Source organism: Haliotis cracherodii, unplaced genomic scaffold, assembly GCF_022045235.1.
Source record: "Haliotis cracherodii isolate W230 unplaced genomic scaffold, xgHalCrac1.p SCAF_4, whole genome shotgun sequence".
Lineage (NCBI taxonomy): Eukaryota > Metazoa > Mollusca > Gastropoda > Lepetellida > Haliotidae > Haliotis > Haliotis cracherodii.
The window spans coordinates 38,945,044-38,967,199 of NW_027266297.1; the positions used below are offsets into that span (position 1 = coordinate 38,945,044).

Sequence of the window (22,156 nt, forward strand, 5' to 3'; positions counted from 1 at the left end):
AAGTCATCTAGACCTATTGTCATAAGCTGACAGGGTAACACTTCAGTAGCCTAAAGAGTGTGCACACTGCCAAAACTGAGAAACATGGGATATAAGAAAATAAATGGATTCTATTAACAAATGTCAACTAGTCCTGCAAGGAAATAAAACACATGAAACAAAATTCTGGTAAAAAAGGAACAGGTTTACTGAACACACAGTTGATAAATAAACATTAAAATAGTGAGCTACATGGTGAAATCAATAGGTTCACAAATCTTGATAGTTTTCCATGAACAATTTGTTCATTTTAAGATATGAAAGCTTCTGAGATTTCATAATTTCTATTGTTTTCTTCGTGATCATCAAAGGAATATGACACATTTTCTTTGCACAGACAGCTGTTGAGGTAACTCCATATTCAACCTAGATTCAACCTGCAATCAGCAATACGGCGAACCAGTGGATGAATGACCAGACTGCTATGCCATGATCATACACAATCAGCCAGGTCACACACTGTTACCACTTTATCCTTGTAATGGACCTAGTTTACCTGGAATCCCCACAGGAATATATGGGTACTGAGGACCTAGTTTACCTGGAATCCCCACAGGAATATATGGGTACGGAGGACCTAGTTTACCTGGAATGCCCACTGGAATATATGGGTACGGAGGACCTAGTTTACCTGGAACCCCCACTGGAATATATGGGTACGGAGGACCTAGTTTACCTAGAATCCCCACTGGAATATATGGGTACTGAGGACATAGTTTACCTGGAATCCCCACTGGAATATATGGGTACGGAGGACCTCGTTTACCTGGAATCCCCACTGGAATATATGGGTACTGAGGACCTGGTTTACCTGGAATCCCCACAGGAATATATGGGTACTGAGGACCTAGTTTACCTGGAATCCCCACTGGAATATATGGGGTACGGAGGACCTAGTTTACCTGGAATCCCCTCTGAAATATATGAGTACGGAGGACCTAGTTTACATGAAACCCCCACTGGAATATATGGGTACTGAGGACCTACTTTACCTGGAATCCCCACTGGAATATACGGGTACTGAGGACCTAGTTTACCTGGAATCCCCTCTGGAATATATGGGTACGGAGGACCTAGTTTACCTGGAATCCCCACTGGAATATACGGGTACTGAGGACCTAGTTTACCTGGAACCCCCTCTGGAATACATGGGTACTGTGGACCTAGTTTACCTGGAACCCCCACTGGAATATATGGGAACTGAGGACATAGTTTACCTGGAATCCCCACTGGAATATATGGGGTTAATTTGGACCTAGTTTACCTGGAACCCCCACTGGAATATATGAGTACGGAGGACCTAGTTTACCTGGAATCCCCACTGGAATATATGGGGTACAGAGGACCTAGTTTACCTGGAATCCCCACTGGAATATATGGGGTACGGAGGACCTAGTTTACTTGGAATCCCCACTGGAATATATGGGGTACAGAGGACCTAGTTTACCTGGAATACATGGGGTACGGAGGACCTAGTTTACCTGGAATACATGGGGTACGGAGGACCTAGTTTACCTGGAATCCCCTCTGGAATATATGGGTACTGAGGACCTAGTTTACCTGGAATCCCCTCTGGAATATATGGCTACTGAGGACCTAGTTTACCTGGAATCCCCTCTGGAATATATGGGTACTGAGGACCTAGTTTACCTGGAATCCCCACTGGAATATATGGGTACTGAGGACCTAGTTTACCTGGAATCCCCTCTGGAATATATGGGGTACGGAGGACCTAGTTTACCTGGAATCCCCACTGGAATATATGGGTACTGAGGACCTAGTTTACCTGGAATCCCCACTGGAATATATGGGTACGGAGGACCTAGTTTACCTGGAATCCCCACTGGAATACATAGGTACTGAGGACCTAGTTTACCTGGAATCCACATTGGACAAGCATGAGGTCCTGTCGAATATTCCCAACTCAGGGTTCAATCTACGTAGTAATCCAACTACTAGAATACTAAATAATAGGGACATGGTTCATTATGTATAATGCAATACAATTACTGAGATACTACACCCTGAAAATAAAAGCGTAATATTTTTATGTATCTGAAGTTGAATGCCTCAGTATTCATAATAGATACAGGCATTCCTATATATATACATATTCCAAAGATTCCTTCTTTAAGGCAACGAGATGATGGCCAGAGTTTGAAAAGAGGGGGGCATAACAGCTGGGTTGGCTGTGGGGTGGGGGGATGCATGGTAAGACTGAGAAGGGCTGGGGGTGTGGGGTGTGTGGGGGTGCAGGACAAGCTTATAGTGATGATAAATCAGTGGCGTACAACTTAGAGGCTTCCGGAGCCCTAGGTTGAATATGGAGCACACATGTCACAACACAGGAGTTTGTGCCAATGGAAGAGGACATGAAAGAAGACAAGAGAAGACTAAAAGTAACAGATCATTGGGATAAAATGAAACTTTCAAGAAAAGCATTGTGTATTGACATGATATTCCACACTGCAGATCTGAAGAATGCATTTAATAAACAAAAACTGATATTCCTTATATCAGGTTTCTTTCAAACTTGAAATTACATAATTTCCTAAATCCACTTCGACTCATGTAACTAGCAATGATAAATAAAATTTAATCTTCAGTATGATTCAGAAAAGACATGATCAAATTTCGAAGTAAGAATGACTAGGGTTAATCTGTGGACACATACTGCATCACCTTCGCGCAGGAGGTTATGTCTGAAGCAGTTAATGTGATATTGTTGACACATGGTAAGTATCGGTGTACAATGGTAGCAGTGTCCAGTCTGCGGAAAACCACCCCAAGCACATGGTATGCAGCTTACACAGAGTACAGTGAGAGGAGACTGCCCATACAGGATACAGGAAATAAATCATGCAAAATATATCAAGTGTTCTAACCTCTTAATATTACTCCAGCGTCCAAAAGCTACCAGTCCAGATTCTGCGCTTACTGGTCAGTACCTTTCCATATTTCACATTTCACAAGACAATTTTCAATGGTCTTGCTCCACCGTCACTTTAAGGTGTTAATTATTCACGTTTCTTCTGACAATTTCCAAAGGTCTTATTCAATCATCACATAAAGGGCATTAATTATTCACAATTCGCATGATAATTTTCAATGGTCAAATTAAGTTGTTAACTGACAGAATTAATGATTCACATTTCATTTAAGACATTTTTCAATGATCAAATTGAGTTGTTAACTGACAGAATTAATGATTCACGTTTCATTTAAGATATTTTTCAATGATCAAATTAAGTTGTTAACTTACAGAATTAATGATTCACATTTCATTTAAGACATTTTTCAATGATCAAATTAAGTTGACAGAATTGATTATTTTTCAATGGTCTCTTTTGATTGTCATACAACAGCCTTATGTCACATTCTTCTAAGACAATTTTCTTATTCAATTGTCACTTAAGAGTATTTATCATTTATTATTAACATGTTTGACAATAAAGGTCATATCACATAAAAAACTAATATTCTATTGATGCACACTCAGCTGTTGATTCTTCATCATCTGACCCGGCATCCCCCTATTACTACAGATTATCATAAAAACGGAATTCAGGGTGTAGTAATTACACTGACTACGGTAATATCCCATTATCTTGGTATGTAATGAGCCATTTGACAAGGAGTATTAATATGGATAACAACTTCTTTATAATACCCGATATTATCAACATTATAAAATACCGTTACAATGTTAAGACGAAAGTAACATACCGTATTCGACGTAATAAGCGCCCAGGGTGCTCTCAAAATTAGAAATAGGGGGCTCTTATTAGAATATTATTTTGGTGGAAAAAACAGAGTTGAAAGATAAATTTCGTGGTTTATGCTAACGGCCTGACTGTTTATATACGACAAATACATTTTTCCAGAATTTAATTGCCCATAATTAGGGGGGCATATAACACACGAGTGAGTATTATACACGAATAAATAAGTCTTGTGTACATTGATCAATCGGAAGGGGGCTAACTGGGATTGTTCACTTGCCAACATATTAGCAAATATCGCCGTAGGCGCTTATTAGAGAAGGGCGCTTATTACGTCGAATACAGTATTTCAATTTGCAAAGAAAGTTGTCTTCCTCACATGGTCAAATGTGATGATTCGTGAATTGATCAACCACACCATATCACAAACAAACACCCTTTGTCTCTGCTTGCATAACATCTTAAAGCTGTATGTACATACGAACAAAACAAATGTCTTCTTTTTTGGAAAACTTAAAAGTATTGCGTGAGGAAAATCTCCACATGAAGCATATTGAGGTTATTCTATCCACGGAGACTATTGTGCAATATCATATATCTATGCATGTTCATCAAGATTATATACACAATATCAAGCATCCGTTCCGTAACAATCTGGAATGCTATACACTCAGTTTGACCTGGGCTAGTATTGACAATACACTTCAACTTATCATATAGTCAGAATTATTGCGTAATGTGTAGGTATTTATTTATTGTTACCATATATATTTTTTCATATATGTTACATATGTAGTAACAAGTGATATAATACATACATTATTGCTCAGCTTTGAAGTGTAGGAGTATATCAGAGATATAGAGAATAGCAAGCTGTTTTCATATTGACTTATAGCATCAGGCCTGACTAGTCCGAGTACGGATATTCAACGTTTCAACGATTGTCTTACAAATGTATATCATTATTATTTAAAATACCATTTGGATTGCAATGATGATCGGATACACTGAGTCGGTAGCAAAAGGACAATACTATTCACATGAGAGTAATTAGCGTGCTTATGCAAGAAAATAGTGGGTACAAAAAGGTTTGTGTTTATGAAAGATGAGAAGTAAATTACAGAACTGGAGATTAGTAGCTTTTAGAGGAGGGGAGACCTGCAACATGGAAGGAGAGAGGATGCTATTGTATATGAAGAAATCATGGTACAGAAAATGTGTTGAAATCAACCAAACTGTACTGTGATATTAATGCACAGCTTGTCAACATTTCATTTTTCAAGACAATGTTTAAGATTACAATTTCCTCATATCTATAAAATGTTATTTTAAAGAATTGTGTTATTTTGGATTTAAAAAATATGCAGAGATTCCATGAGATGAGCAATATCATCATTGGTGTGTGGTCTTGTTTAACAGCTGTTCATTTCTAATGACAAAATTACCATTTTGTACAATTTTAAACAGACTTAAATAAATCTTCATCATGTTCAGAAAGAAAGATCCAGGTGACAGTGACAGTGACATTTTCAAATGCAGACAAACTTTCCTTTGACCGTGTAAAAGTTAGAGCTTAAAACAAAGTCCCAATAAGTTTCTCAAACTTTGTCTGAAATGTTGACAATGATAGAATAAGTCGTGACATTCAGGCAGGAGACTGTTAGAACTGGCCAATTCCTCACAGCTAATCTCAGCTGCTACCTATTATGCCCTATGTCCAGTATCAGCTGTCATGTACACATAACTCAATAATTCCTAAACATTAATCAATATTAAATAACAATAATTTTTCTTGAAGACATTTTGTAACTCCTAAATAAAAAAAATCCTCAAAAATTAACAAGAAACATAACTCAATATAACACCAATATATCTTGGGTTGTATACTCCCCAGGGAGCTGAGAATGAAAATTAAGATCGGGGTAATAATGTAACGCATTGAGCCTGCTTTAGGGTTGGATTTGGTGCATTACATATATAAAGAGGAACATTATTATTAATACTTACTCCTATAAAAGAAGCAATGTGTATAAATGAAAAAAATATATAAATGAATAAATAAATCTGTCACAATAAAAGAAATATTTTGTGAATATTTTCCAAGGAACATGTGCAGTAAAATACCATCAGGTGAGAGGCTAAGATGCCAGACTGGCTTGTAGCAGTTAGAGAGAGAGATGGTGACAGAGATGAAGATGTGGCATGCTGCACAGGGCAGGCAGTCAGTCGTCTCATGCCGCACAGTCACAAGCATGCAGTGGGCTACAGAGCTAATTGGCCAGTTAACGAGTCCTACATAATTAACGCTTCTGTGGAACAGAATCTACTGTCTATGTTTCAGTAATAATTGATCGGGTTCTGGAAACGAAATTGGTGATCACATCTAGTTTTAAATTCAAGAGATTTAAAATTGATTAAAGTAAACTGTCTATGAAAGGTGGACACAGGTACATGTAAGAAGGACACACTGCTGCACCAGTGGAAGCAATACATGGCAAGTTCCATTGTACAAATGCAACAAATATGCCATCACAGAATCGAAATACACTATTTTCGAAAAAATATACATCTTGCATACATTAACTACATACATATACTGAAAAAGCTTAGGGATCATGAATAATTTGGGGGATATTTCGTAAAGTGAAGACTGAGCATACAATTTCATAAATATATCCATAAAATGAGAGTGAGTGGGGTTTAAAGCTGCTTTTAACAGTATTCCAGTTATATCACGGCGTGTCAGCTTAATGTGGGAGGAAAGCCCGAAGTGATGCAGGTCCCAGACGTTTACCACTTCGCTGAAACCCACAAGCACGGGTATGGTGCTGACAAACCTAGAAACATAATCGGGGCAAACCGAGATTCGAACCCACAATCATAGGTTTCTGGCGTGCCCAAGGGACGCAACTCTGCACAGCGAATCGCGGCACCTTAGACGACTGGGCCACCCGTGCCCCCTACATCCAAAAATATATTCATGATCCCTAACTTTTTTAGTTCAGTATATTTTGCTTTCTTTCCATTTGTTCCCAAGTAGGGTATTTCCCACAATGTGCCACTATTCACACCAGTACACCAGTGTGGAAGGTCGGACACAGCTGACAGACAGACAGACAGACAGACATACATACTCTTTGAGTGTTTCCCCCGTGAGCGATTGCTTGCACTGGATTCTGATTTTTTCAAAGCACTGCCAGGAGAATTGGAGTTTCGTCGTGAAGATGTCCTTGACCCTGCTTTTAACCTTCCCACCATCATTGTCACCTTGCCCATCAATGTCTGAAATACCAAAGAAAAATAGTAACTGATGAAAAGAGTCAAGACAGACTTAAAGCTTTAAGAACCAAATACCATCAGTTTCTATTCAGCATGCATATGTGGTTTTCTTACAGACGTTGTTAGGATGTAGCTGCAATAACTTCAGTTAATACAATTCAATTAAGACTAGAAGAGTCAAAATGGATTCAATGAATGAGTGAGTGTGTTTAACGCGGTTTTGAACAATATTTCAGATAAATCACAAGCTATCAGCTTGATGAAGAAGAAAAGCCTGCAGTGATGCTGGTGTTAGTCCACTTCGATGAAACCAACAATCACATGTGTGGTGCTGACGAAGGCTGGGATGGGCAACTCGGGTACTTGGGTCGGGTGGGTCCTGAGTAGGACCAGGGTACCCACAGGACTACCCGGTCCTGTGGTTTGTCATGTGATATATTGTCTAATGACAATAACAATAAAATTCCATGGTTACACTAGTACAAGTAGCTAATGTTCGCATTTCTTTCTGACTATGCCCACATTCCTTCTGACATTTTATGTTTGAGTACAGACAAGGCTTCAGTCAACTTCAATGTATGCATGATCAGATCGTTTTATACGACATCTAAATACATTTTGCCAGGACTCCGGTAAAAAAATCCACGAAAATTTTGTACCCAACTTGAAACCTACAGTAGGTATCCAGGTAGGGTTGGGTAATAGGGTGTTGGTACCCAGGTAGGTTTGCGAAATAGGGTGTCGGGTACCCAGGCAGGGTTGGGTAATAGAGTGTTGGGTACCCAGGTAGGTTTGCGAAATAGGGTGTCGGGTACCCAGGTAGGTTTGCGAAATAGGGTGTCGGGTACCCAGGTAGGTTTGCGAAATAGGGTGTCGGGTACCCAGGTAGGTTTGCGAAATAGGGTGTCGGGTACCCAGGTAGGTTTGCGAAATAGGGTGTTGGGTACCCAGGTAGAGTTGGGTAATAGGGTGTTGGGTACCCAGGTAGAGTTGGGTAATAGGGTGTTGGGTACCCAGGTAGAGTTGGGTAATAGGGTGTCGGGTACCCAGGTAGAGTTGGGTAATAGGGTGTCGGGTACCCAGGTAGAGTTGGGTAATAGGGTGTCGGGTACCCAGGTAGAGTTGGGTAATAGGGTGTCGGGTGCCCAGGTAGAGTTGGGTAATAGGGTGTCGGGTACCCAGGTAGAGTTGGGTAATAGGGTGTCGGGTACCCAGGTAGAGTTGGGTAATAGGGTGTCGGGTACCCAGGTAGAGTTGGGTAATAGGGTGTCGGGTACCCAGGTAGGGTTGGGTAATAGGGTGTCGGGTACCCAGGTAGAGTTGGGTAATAGGGTGTCGGTACGCAGGTAGGGTTGGGTACAAGGGTGTCGGGTACCCAGGCAGGGTTGGGTAATAGGGTGTTGGGACCCAGGTAGGGTTGGGTAATAGGGTGTTGGGTACCCGTGTAGTAAATTTGGACTCGTCCCAGCTCTAGTGCCCACAAACCCAGAAACAGATTACCTCCCCTTACATCTCCAACTTAAAATGCTGTTACCTTAAGAACGCCTGCTGCATATTCCTGAGTTGAGTTTCTCATGTCTTCTCCATTGACAGCGAGAATCTGGTCCCCTTGCATAAGTCTTCCATCAGCTTCTGCCACCCCGCCTTTCACCTGAAACAACATGGACACGTCACCCACAAGGCAGGATTCCATTGGCTGGCTTTCAGCAGTAATGCGGCACTATCAGTGGGATAAAATCCTGAAGAAATGCAGGTCACAGATATTTACCATGCAAGGGAGTCCAAAGAGGAGATAGTTTTGAAAATATTAATTGAATAAGGGTCTTTGACATGACAAGTGAATGCTATAACCACTAGGGTTGCCCACTGTATGGAACTAAAAAATACAAACTTAACCCTGGAAAGAAGAAAAAAAATTCATATCCCCCAGCTAATCATTTGAAAATAACTTGAAATAGAGGGTTTACAGTTGTGATACTGGACTCAATTCGAATCTAAGTAGATCAAAGAATTAAGTTTTGCTAGCTAATATATACATGCAGTCTTCAAAACTAAGAATAACATTCAAGGTGTACTTGTCATAGGTCCCATGTGAAACAGGTCGATGCCCACATGTGCCTATGTTGCTGACAATGATCTCTGTTGTACTCACAATGTCTGATATGTAAACACCGACATCAGTCTTCTTGCCCACGATGCTGAGTCCGAGACCCTTGCCCGGTTTCTTCATGAGCTCGACGCTGAAGATGTCGTAGATGTCCTCCTCCTTCACCTGGTTGTCGTCGCGGTACATGAGGATCCACACGTTGGAGGGCGTCTGCCGCAGCACCTGGATGGCGTGGTCATGGGTGGCATCACGCAGGTCCTCTCGGTTAACCTGCAATACGAAGAGGTTGTAGAGGTGTGAGGGTGACAGTGATGGTGTCTGACTTGATGTTGTACAGTTTAATTAACATATGTGGATGGTGTTTGACTTGATGTAGGTACTGTTTGACTTGATGTTGTACTGTTTAATTAACATATGTGGATGGTGTTTGACTTGATGTAGGTACTGTTTGACTTGATGTTGTACAGTTTAATTAACATATGTGGATGGTGTTTGACTTGATGTAGGTACTGTTTGACTTGATGTTGTACTGTTTAATTAACATATGTGGATGGTGTTTGACTTGATGTAGGTACTGTTTGACTTGATGTAGGTACTGTTTGACTTGATATATGTACTGTTTGACTTGACGTATGTGGATAGTGTTTGACTTGATGTAGATACTGCTTAACTTGATTCATGTGGATGGTGTTTGACTTGGTGTAGATACAGTTTATTTGATTCATGTGGATGGTGTTTGACTTTATGTAGATACTGTTTGATTTGATTCATGTGGATGGTGTTTGACTTGGTGTAGGTACTGTTTGATTTGATTCATGTGGATGGTGTTTGACTTTATGTAGGTACTGTTTGATTTGATTCATGTGGATGGTGTTTGATTTGATTTATGTGGATGGTGTTTGATTTGATTCATGTGGATGGTGTTTGACTTTATGTAGGTACTGTTTGATTTGATTCATGTGGATGGTGTTTGACTTTATGTAGGTACTGTTTGATTTGATTCATGTGGATGGTGTTTGACTTGGTGTAGGTACAGTTTGATTTGATTCATGTGGATGGTGTTTGATTTGATTCATGTGGATGGTGTTTGACTTTATGTAGGTACTGTTTGATTTGATTCATGTGGATGGTGTTTGACTTTATGTAGGTACTGTTTGATTTGATTCATGTGGATGGTGTTTGACTTGGTGTAGGTACAGTTTGATTTGATTCATGTAGATACTGTTTGATTTGATTCATGTGGATGGTGTTTGACTTGGTGTAGGTACTGTTTGACTCGATTGATGTTGATAGTGTTTGACTTGATGTAGGTACTGTTTGATTTGATTCATGTGGATGGTGTTCAAACAGCTACAAATGGGAGATACTGTTTGATTTGATGGATGGTGTAGGTGCTGGAATGGCTTGAGGAGGATGGTGTTTGTCTACAGGGGTATCGGGGGTGTCTGGCTTAGTCAAGGCAATGGCGGGGTAGGTGCAGGACTGGCTTGAGGAGGATGGTGTTTGTCTACAGGTGTATCGGGGGTGTCTGGCTTAGTCAAGGCAATGGATTGGGTAGGTGCTGGACAGGCTTGAGGAGGATGGTGTTTGTCTACAGGTGTATCGGGGGTGTCTGGCTTATTCAAGGCAATGGACGGGGTAGGTGGACATGGAGGGTTGTAACGTCAGGAAGGATTGCCAATAAGCAGATGACATCTGATTCTCACCTCCAAGATTTGGTCCCCAGCACCAAGTCGGCCATCCTTAAAGGCTGCCCCATCTTCATACACCTCGTGAATAATGATAGCCCCCTGGAAAACAGGTGAAACACACTGAATCCAAAAATTCAAGGAGAAATGTTGACCGGTTATCCATACCAAACACTACTCTTTAAATTCATACCACAAAAAGAAATTGCATTTTTTTTAATAACTTGAATAACACCAGCAACTTAGATAATAAACTTACATATATAATATCATTTTGTTATTAATTTACAGAGGAGTTACTACAGGAAAAGGGAATGACGATCACTTAGTTAATTGTCAAGACAACATGTTGACTTACCAGTAGCGTGTCTGACCCACCCACGATGCTGAGCCCGAGCCCTGTACGACCCTTTTCTATCTCAATGAGGGTCTCTCGACCTGGGGTGATAGGGCAGGTCTTGGGGTCGGTTGTCACAACTGGGGCAGGAGGGTCAGTTGAAGATTCATCTGGAAACACACAGATGGATACAGTTATCTGGAAAATACTGCATGACATGCTTGATTGTATCAACACTATGCATTTGGGGTTTGGACAAGTCCAAATTTATTATCCATACTTGACACATTTTTACCTGACCCTACCTGGGTACCTGACCCCTTTTACCCAACAGTCCCTGGATACCCGCTGAAGGTGTTAAGGGTTTGGTACAACATGTCTGAATGGAAATAGTATCACTGGAGCCCCAGGAAAAACTAATGATAATATAAAACACATATAAAGATGGTGGTCATGTATATACACTGACGTTGCCTGAAGCTAAATCCTTACTTAAACAAATAAAAGTCAGAAAGTAATGCGAACTTTAGCGTCTTTTAGTGTAGACATGGAGTTTTAATGTTATTGTCATTAAACAATATATCACATGACGAACCAAGGGTTTGAATACCTGAGTTACCCGTCCTAGTCCTATATGCCTACACTGAGTTACAACCCACAATAGGACAAATGATATGTTATGTTATTCCATACAGGCATTATCCAGCTGATACAGGGCCCTATCTGTAAACTGGGATACTTTGTGACACAAAGAAAAAGGCATGATGTACTTTCGGATGAGCCTTCAAGAGTTGTCTCCCTTAGACAACCCACACAGCACTTGAATTCCAGGAGTGACATTCTTGTGACAAATGAACATTAAGTGCCTGTTTAGCTCCGTCCATAAACATATCACATTTTCCTATCAACTATCGTTTCCCTGGATATATATACTTACCAACTGTGTTTCCAAGTCGGATCAAATCTCCTGGCTTGCCTTTTCCAATCTTTCGAACCTTTAATTTCACACTGCCCTGAGATTGTCGTAAAACATCGATTGCCTGTTAAGAAGTTAAAGCAATTACATAAGCTTCACCTTGATAGGAAAACACAGTTCCATTAAAATTTAGCCAGTGTGCTACAACAGAAAACAAAAACATAACATCTATTTTCCCTTGAGGTAATTTCTGATGTAGTGTGGAACTACACTGTACATGGGTTGATTGATAAGTTCTAAGCCTCACATAGAAGGAACTGCGTAATAGTAAAATAATTTTTTGTGGACATTACTACATGTTCCTCAAGTTTGCCCATTTTCCAAAGGATACAGACCCTGCTTATTCTACTGACTTGTCACAGCAACCAATTTGCTATATTGACTCAGGTTTTTGTGGCATTATCTCCAGGACATCATGTGATGTCCACAACAAAGATTTCACTATAACGCAGTTCCTTCCATGTGAGACCCAGAACGTATCAGTCAACCCTTGTATCAAGACAACATGAGTGGCTTTAGAGTCTGAGCAGAATATGCTAGAACATATTTTTCAGCAGCTGTAGGAACAGAACGTCACTTCTCACCTTATCGTAATGTACGCCATTTAATGATTTATCTCCAACCTCCATGATCTGGTCTCCAACTGTCAGCTGCCCATCCTACAATATACAAGTGAGTGAGTGAGTTAGCTCAAAAGACTAAATCGCTCTCCATGGTAGCAAGGGGTCTTCACTGAGGTTAGCGTTTCTTGTTTAAGAACCTTGACGCTATCAAAGTATCTATCGCTAGGGATCGCAAAAAGAACTTTCACGGGTCGCTCTGTTACTTGGTAGTTGTTGGAACTTAGTAGTTAATTATGGGAAAATTTAGACCTTGTACTGACTTACTACTGGTGTCACTGCAATAAACTTGGGTATTATATTTTAAACCCCTTTTTCTAGTCAGTGAATAACCAATTTTCCTGGGATTGCCTAGTTTAGGTCAAGTATCTTTTTATGGTTGTGAGTAAAGTTACTCTTTAGGTCAAGTACCATTTTATGGATGTGAATGTAATGGAAGAGAAGTTATGACTACGTTGGAGATGTTGAGCAGACTGAGGATGGTGCAATGTTAGCAGCCTTTGCCCGTTTCCCAGTTGATCCAGTCAACAATTACTTGTTCCATTTGAGAACGAAGCGACATCAGTCAGCCATTGATACAATTGCTAGCGGCTGAAAATTAATGCCCCATTGTAAGGCAAATCTCTGTACATCGCTTGTAAGCGATTGTTGCTTTGCAATGCAATCTGGTCTCCGGAGCCCAGCTCCGTGACAGGCTTTTATCCAGCTATGCCAATATAAACAGAAGCAACAAGACCCTTTCCATTGTACAGTTCTGACAAGTGAGTGAGTGAGTGAGTGAGTGAGTGAGTGAGTGAGTGAGTGAGTGAGTGAGTGAGTGAGTGAGTGAGTGAGTGAGTGAGTGAGTGAGTGAGTGAGTGAGTGAGTGAGTGAGTGAGTGAGTGAGTGAGTGAGTGAGCGAGCGAGCGAGCGAGCGAGCGAGTGAGTGTGGTTTTATGCCGCTTTTAGCAATATTCCAGCAATATCACAGCGGGGGATACCAGTAATGGGCTTCACACATTGTACCCATGTTGGGATTCGAACTTGGGTTTTCTTTGTGACGAGCAAACGCTTTAACCGCTAGGCTACCCAACCACCCCTCGGCATCATGAGCATGTTTAAGAATCACTATCATGACTACTAAACAGTGATTAAAACAGGTGTTTTCGTGAAAGGTGAGTGTATCCTGCCCCATGAGTGGCATCCCACACAAACACATTGATCCACTGTCAGTATAGTGTCACAAATTCAACAAGGTCATCATGATCCTCCCAGGTGCTGACAAATAACGATGTCTACCCAGTACCCACCCAATCCTTGTTTTAAATAACAAGCACATGTAACATATACCAACCTTTGCTGCAGCGCCCCCTGGCGTCACACTGCGGACATAGATTCCATGGCGGCCATCTCGAGTTTCTTCCACTATGCCGAAACCAAGGCCCTGAGGTCCCTATAATCACAGATCGTAATGAGATTTATTTAAGTTTCAGAGAAGCAGAGAAATGATAAATCAACAAATATATTTCAATTTGTGCCGCCACATATTTTGCTTTCTTGTTTTTACTACAGGTTTAATTTGAAATTTGTTCCATTAAATCACATACGATACCATACCTTCTGAAGTGTGACAAAAACATACCTTAGAAAACGTACAACTTCATGTATGACAACTTGGGTATTTTTTAGCATTAGCAAAACATTTCAATAAAGATTCTTATATCGCTCTCAAGCTGTAAAAATCTACATCGAATCATAACTGATGCAAAATATACCAGAAGTTGTCATCCAAAAAGTTGTTTGTTTTCTTATCTACTCACCAACTTGTTGCATGGTAATCAAACAGTAATTAACATACCTTCTGAAGTGTGACAGTATTTACAATATCAAGAGGTTTGGGGTCCTCTTTTGGGGGCTCCTTGTGAGGCGTCGTACCCGTTGCTGTAGGAACAGGTGCCCGATTGGGTGTCGGCTTTGGGGAAGTGGCTGACTCCACGTGTTCCTGTTACAATAGACATTTGGACGTTAGTAATATGTAACATCTTCCCTGATCACTGGGCAGGAATATCTTCAACTAGCTCCATACAAGTAGCCATGCATAGGGCTGAACCTGTTCAATCAGACTGTGAGTGAGTGAGTAGGGTTCAGTGCTGTAGTCAGCAATATCACAGCTATGATGAGTGAGTGAATGATGTCTTTAGGCCAAAGTCAGCATAATGCCAGATAAACTAGTCTACAATTCCATTATTTGTTTGTTTGTTGTTTAACGCTGCACTCAGTAATATTCCAGCAATATGAAGACGGTCTGTAAATAATAAGAGTCTGGGCCAGACAATCCAGTGACTGACATTCTGAGCCTAAATCTACGCAGCTGGGATACGATGACATGTATCAACCAAGTCACTGAGCCTGACCACCCAATCCAATTAGTCGCCTCTTATGACAAGCATAGTCGCCTTTTACGGCAAGCATGGGTTGCTGAAGACCTATTCTACCCCAGATCTTCATAGGTCATGTTTTTATTATGTCTGGGCAAGATGACAGAAAATATACCATACTGTAACCATCCAATTTTCATTAGTCAAAACCTTTAATTTGCAGGTCGTACTGAGGACCCTCTCTGCCCTGGAAGCCCAAACAGGGAATTACACTATATCAAAGTAGCCTGTGTGATGTAATGTGGACAGGACCACGCTAAACGCTTATCACACTTAGGACATGGTTAATGGCTGCTTTACCCAGGTGATTGTAGTCAAGTACTATCCATTCACAGGAACATTGTGTCCAACTGATCCTCAATTTGGTCACCAATTATCAAATTAATCAAATAAACTTTCTAAAATTCTATTGATGCTCACATCATCAACCACTAGTTTGTCAGGACCAGACTTGATTACGTTACAGTTCACACATAGTAGTACAGCTGCCTGTGTTATTCCACATTCACTCACTCCTAACAATTAATCTACTTTTCCCCTAATACCCCAACACCAAAGTGGCCTAATCAGATTTTGTTCTTTGGCTCCCATGACCCATGTCATTTGGTTCCGTCTAGACATTCAGTTAATGAAATAGGTATTTGATCCACGGCAGGCTGAGCTTTTAACATTGCTATTGATTGGCGTGTGTGGCTGAATATGACACAGATGATGCTGGAGAAGACTCCATGCAATGTTTGGGCCATCTCCGTCTATTGCCTTATGAATATCAAGTTTTTTTACATGCTCGGGTTGAAATGATAAATGTCCTCCATCTAATCTTCTAAAAGACAAATGTCTCAGGGTCTAATATTCCATAATTTGAATTTCAAATTGGGCAATGTCACAGTAACTTCGGAATATGCAGGACAGGATTTGGGTAAACAACCTCAATGGCAGCAACCAGACTTCAGAGCGGACATTTTACAAACCCTCCACTACAGAAGAAAAGGGAGCAAAGACACTGAATCTTGTTAGTTGACTAATCACTAAAAACAAAATTCTCAACTTTGAATACTGTCTGTGTTGATAGACCATAATCTAAGCACAGAGTATAATTAAGCATAAGAGATAAAATTATAATTAACCAAATGAATATAAAATCATAAACAGAAATGTCTTGGTTCTTCCTCAATCTCATTCTCTGGAAGCACCATTGCGACTATCTTCTTCATGGTCATCCATCCATTAATTTCTAACATCAAGCAGACATTTTGACCACTTGATACCTATTTTGCTCTGACCTCAGCACAAGTCACTGACCTCAACACAAATCTCTGACCTTCACACTGACCTCGACACAATGCAGGACTTACCTCTGTGTGGATGATTGGTCCCAGACGTAGAGGCTTGATAGCCATGTGAAGCTGGTAGTTCTCTCGTCTGAAATAATATGTCACATTAGACACCTACATGTCACATCGGATTTGACAAAACAATGTCAGCACTTTGCATTCAAAAATCATGCAAAATATGTAAGAATGACACATAATTAGTTTTACATTCATTGCAGTAGTTGGCTGTTAAAACAACCATGATATACTAGAGACTTTTTGGCCCCAGAATCACCACTTAAATACAAGCATGGGTTTCTAGGGACCTATTCTGCCCTGGAATCCCCACTGGAATACAAGCAAGTGGCACTGTGGACATATTCTGCCCTGGAATCCCCACTGGAATACAAGCATGGGTTTCTAAGGACCTATTCTGCCCTGGAATCCCCACTGGAATACAAGCAAGTGGCACTGTGGACCTATTCTGCCCTGGAATCCCCACTGGAATACAAGCAAGTGGCACTGTGGACCTATTCTGCCCTGGTATCCCCACTGGAATACAAGCAAGTGGCACTGTGGACCTATTCTGCCCTGGAATCCCCACTGGAATACAAGCAAGTGGCACTGTGGACCTATTCTGCCATGGAATCCCCACTGGAATACAAGCAAGTGGCACTGTGGACATATTCTGCCCTGGAATCCCCACTGGAATACAAGCAAGTGGCACTGTGGACATATTCTGCCCTGGAATCCCCACTGGAATACAAGCAAGTGGCACTGTGGACCTATTCTGCCCTGGAATCCCTACTGGAATACAAGCAAGTGGCACTGTGGACCTATTCTGCCCTGGAATCCCCACTGGAATACAAGCAAGTGGCACTGTCGACCTATTCTGCCCTGGAATCCCCACTGGAATACAAGCATGGGTTTCTAGGGACCTATTCTGCCCTGGAATCCCCACTGGAATACAAGCAAGTGGCACTGTGGACCTATTCTGCCCTGGAATCCCCACTGGAATACAAGCATGGGTTTCTAAGGACCTATTCTGCCCTCGAATCCCCACTGGAATACAAGCATGGGTTTCTAAGGACCTATTCTGCCCTGGAATCCCCACTGGAATACAAGCAAGTGGCACTGTGGACCTATTCTGCCCTGGAATCCCCACTGGAATACAAGCAAGTGGCACTGTGGACCTATTCTGCCCTGGTATCCCCACTGGAATACAAGCAAGTGGCACTGTGGACCTATTCTGCCATGGAATCCCCACTGGAATACAAGCAAGTGGCACTGTGGACCTATTCTGCCATGGAATCCCCACTGGAATACAAGCAAGTGGCACTGTGGACCTATTCTGCCATGGAATCCCCACTGGAATACAAGCATGTGGCACTGTGGACATATTCTGCCCTGGAATCCCCACTGGAATACAAGCAAGTGGCACTGTGGACCTATTCTGCCCTGGAATCCCTACTGGAATACAAGCAAGTGGCACTGTGGACCTATTCTGCCCTGGAATCCCCACTGGAATACAAGCAAGTGGCACTGTCGACCTATTCTGCCCTGGAATCCCCACTGGAATACAAGCATGGGTTTCTAGGGACCTATTCTGCCCTGGAATCCCCACTGGAATACAAGCAAGTGGCACTGTGGACCTATTCTGCCCTGGAATCCCCACTGGAATACAAGCATGGGTTTCTAAGGACCTATTCTGCCCTGGAATCCCCACTGGAATACAAGCAAGTGGCACTGTGGACCTATTCTGCCCTGGAATCCCCACTGGAATACAAGCAAGTGGCACTGTGGACCTATTCTGCCCTGGTATCCCCACTGGAATACAAGCAAGTGGCACTGTGGACCTATTCTGCCCTGGAATCCCCACTGGAATACAAGCAAGTGGCACTGTGGACCTATTCTGCCATGGAATCCCCACTGGAATACAAGCAAGTGGCACTGTGGACCTATTCTGCCCTGGAATCCCCACTGGAATACAAGCATGTGGCACTGTGGACATATTCTGCCCTGGAATCCCCACTGGAATACAAGCAAGTGGCACTGTGGACCTATTCTGCCCTGGAATCCCTACTGGAATACAAGCAAGTGGCACTGTGGACCTATTCTGCCCTGGAATCCCCACTGGAATACAAGCAAGTGGCACTGTCGACCTATTCTGCCCTGGAATCCCCACTGGAATACAAGCATGGGTTTCTAGGGACCTATTCTGCCCTGGAATCCCCACTGGAATACAAGCAAGTGGCACTGTGGACCTATTCTGCCCTGGAATCCCCACTGGAATTTAAGCATGGGTTTCTAGGGACCTATTCTGCCCTGGAATCCCCACTGGAATACAAGCAAGTGGCACTGTGGACATATTCTGCCCTGGAATCCCCACTGGAATACAAGCATGGGTTTCTAGGGAACTATTCTGCCCTGGAATCCCCACTGGAATACAAGCAAGTGGCACTGTGGACCTATTCTGCCCTGGAATCCCCACTGGAATACAAGCATGGGTTTCTAGGGAAATATTCTGCCCTGGAATCCCCACTGGAATACGAGCAAGTGGCACTGTGGACCTATTCTGCCATGGAATCCCCACTGGAATACAAGCATGTGGCACTGTGGACCTATTCTGCCCTGGTATCCCCACTGGAATACAAGCAAGTGGCACTGTGGACATATTCTGCCCTGGAATCCCCACTGGAATACAAGCAAGTGGCACTGTGGACCTATTCTGCCCTGGAATCCCCACTGGAATACAAGCAAGTGGCACTGTGGACATATTCTGCCCTGGAATCCCCACTGGAATACAAGCAAGTGGCACTGTGGACCTAATCTGCCCTGGAATCCCCACTGGAATACAAGCAAGTGGCACTGTGGACCTATTCTGCCATGGAATCCCCACTGGAATACAAACAAGTGGCACTGTGGATCTATTCTGCCCTGGAATCCCCACTGGAATACAAGCAAGTGGCACTGTGGACCTATTCTGCCCTGGAATCCCTACTGGAATACAAGCAAGTGGCACTGTGGACCTATTCTGCTCTGGAATCCCCACTGGAATACAAGCAAGTGGCAATGTGGACCTATTCTGCCATGGAATCCCTACTGGAATACAAGCAAGTGGCACTGTGGACCTATTCTGCCCTGGAATCCCCACTGGAATACAAGCAAGTGGCACTGTGGACCTATTCTGCCCTGGAATCCCTACTGGAATACAAGCAAGTGGCACTGTGGACCTATTCTGCCATGGAATCCCCACTGGAATACAAGCAAGTGGCACTGTGGACATATTCTGCCCTGGAATCCCTACTGGAATACAAGCAAGTGGCACTGTCGACCTATTCTGCCCTGGAATCCCCACTGGAATACAAGTCATGGGTACAAGCAGAGCTTGACCCCAATCCTGTCCAGAATCTTAACAGGTCTTCAGTGATGAAAGTTTTCATTTACCTGAGGAGGACAATCTTGACTGCAGATGTCTTGATGCCCTTGATGATGGCAGAGGCATTCAAGTGACTCCGCCCATGTAGGACTTGACCATTCACCTACAAAACATAAGGTAGAAACGTGATATCTAAAAATTTAAGAAGATTATATTTCAGAGGCCACTCAAAGCAAATTGATGGATTCTCTTAAGTATGATTATGCAAAGTGCATGCTGTCTTTCTTAACCACTTCTCTCTAAGTTTGGAACACTCAATAGCAGGTGGCATTTTTTAGTCATATTTGTATTTGCTCTCAGGGTTGAACAGGATTGAACATGTATGCCAAAATTCATACTGAATTGACAGTAATGAGTCTGAAAGTATTACAACAGCTAGTTGCAGTATGCCATTGCCTTAATGTTAACAGAAACAGAGTGCAGTATGGGCATACAGGTAATCCACTCAAACCAGACCAGACAAACCAGCTCTGGACATCAGAACTAACAATCCATATGCCAACAGTAATCTGTTTCTGATATATGACAAGTCAGGACAATTGGGCATCCACACTGGTGGGTTTAGAGGGGTGGCATCCACACTGGTGGGTTTAGAGGGGTGGGAGCACAGGGTGTGTGGGTGGAGGAGGTCAACCTGTGTCAGTTCCTCTATCTTGTTGGTTAACTTCACCCCCCTGCTCAACCTCAATGTTTTAACTCACAGCCCTGTCTCTGTGTGATGTGTGAGTACCAATACAAAACAGTGATCAGGGATATATAAACAGCTCTCTCCCGAGAAAGTGGACCACACTTTCTCAAAACACCTTCATACAGAGAGTGATCAGGGATATATAAACAGCTCTCTCCCCAGAAAGTGGACCACACTTTCTCAAAACACCTTCATACAGAGAGTGATCAGGGATATATAAACAGCTCTCTCCCCAGAAAGTGGACCACACTTTCTCAAAACACCTTCATACAGAGAGTGATCAGGGATATATAAACAGCTCTCTCCCCAGAAAGTGGACCACACTTTCTCAAAACACCTTCATACAGAGAGTGATCAGGGATATATAAACAGCTCTCTCCCCAGAAAGTGGACCACACTTTCTCAAAACACCTTCATACAGAGAGTGATCAGGGATATATAAACAGCTCCCTCCCCAGAAAGTGGACCACACTTTCTCAAAACACCTTCATACAGAGAGTGATCAGGGATATATAAACAGCTCTCTCCCCAGAAAGTGGACCACACTTTCTCAAAACACCTTCATACAGAGAGTGATCAGGGATATATAAACAGCTCTCTCCCCAGAAAGTGGACCACACTTTCTCAAAACACCTTCATACAGAGAGTGATCAGGGATATATAAACAGCTCTCTCCCCAGAAAGTGGACCACACTTTCTCAAAACACCTTCATACAGAGAGTGATCAGGGATATATAAACAGCTCTCTCCCCAGAAAGTGGACCACACTTTCTCAAAACACCTTCATACAGAGAGTGATCAGGGATATATAAACAGCTCCCTCCCCAGAAAGTGGACCACACTTTCTCAAAACACCTTCATACAGAGAGTGATCAGGGATATATAAACAGCTCTCTCCCCAGAAAGTGGACCACACTTTCTCAAAACACCTTCATACAGAGAGTGATCAGGGATATATAAACAGCTCTCTCCCCAGAAAGTGGACCACACTTTCTCAAAACACCTTCATACAGAGAGTGATCAGGGATATATAAACAGCTCTCTCCCCAGAAAGTGGACCACACTTTCTCAAAACACCTTCATACAGAGAGTGATCAGGGATATATAAACAGCTCTCTCCCCAGAAAGTGGACCACACTTTCTCAAAACACCTTCATACAGAGAGTGATCAGGGATATATAAACAGCTCTCTCCCCAGAAAGTGGACCACACTTTCTCAAAACACCCCCTTACAAACAAATCAGGCTCTCAGTTGAAACTTTTCCTCATCAAAGTTCACCACAACTTAGTCCTCTCTCACATCACAGATTTGATACTCAATCACCTAATCTATTCGCTAATCAATTCCTTCCACCTGGAGAAGGACAGGACCAACTACGGCTACAATGGTAACGTGTGACATGAACTAATCATTGTGCCCAACACAACAAGTTGGACTAAAAAGCCCAGCCAAAGAGGTGTGAAGGCAATGAATTCCAATATTAACTGGGAGGCGTGATATTGCCCTAACACTTCACATCCCACATAGCTC

The 22,156-nt window shown here is 42.3% G+C and overlaps 2 protein-coding genes across 6 annotated transcripts in view; both read right to left on the minus strand.

Annotated features, from left to right (window-relative positions):
- Positions 1 to 22,156, minus strand: part of LOC139478492 (multiple PDZ domain protein-like) — a 320,861-nt gene that overhangs the window by 7,321 nt on the left and 291,384 nt on the right. For 4 of the 5 annotated variants that reach the window (XM_071260981.1, XM_071260979.1, XM_071260982.1 and 1 more), the window contains 11 exons: positions 19,946 to 20,040; positions 16,541 to 16,607; positions 14,606 to 14,749; positions 14,102 to 14,200; positions 12,733 to 12,807; positions 12,110 to 12,212; positions 11,194 to 11,342; positions 10,854 to 10,937; positions 9,193 to 9,417; positions 8,575 to 8,691; positions 6,896 to 7,043 (listed from right to left, as the gene is read on the minus strand). In XM_071260981.1, the coding sequence (XP_071117082.1) occupies positions 6,896 to 7,043; positions 8,575 to 8,691; positions 9,193 to 9,417; positions 10,854 to 10,937; positions 11,194 to 11,342; positions 12,110 to 12,212; positions 12,733 to 12,807; positions 14,102 to 14,200; positions 14,606 to 14,749; positions 16,541 to 16,607; positions 19,946 to 20,040 (1,306 nt within the window). Of the gene's footprint in view, positions 1 to 2,924; positions 4,920 to 6,895; positions 7,044 to 8,574; positions 8,692 to 9,192; positions 9,418 to 10,853; positions 10,938 to 11,193; positions 11,343 to 12,109; positions 12,213 to 12,732; positions 12,808 to 14,101; positions 14,201 to 14,605; positions 14,750 to 16,540; positions 16,608 to 19,945; positions 20,041 to 22,156 lie in introns of all 5 variants that reach the window. The other variant, XR_011654309.1, reaches the window with a different exon arrangement.
- Positions 16,797 to 19,871, minus strand: LOC139478279 (uncharacterized). The gene is made up of 2 exons (XM_071260695.1): positions 18,814 to 19,871; positions 16,797 to 18,762 (listed from the first exon to the last, which is right to left on the minus strand). Exons 1-2 carry the CDS (start codon positions 19,869 to 19,871, stop codon positions 16,797 to 16,799), a joined length of 3,024 nt encoding a protein of 1,007 aa, XP_071116796.1.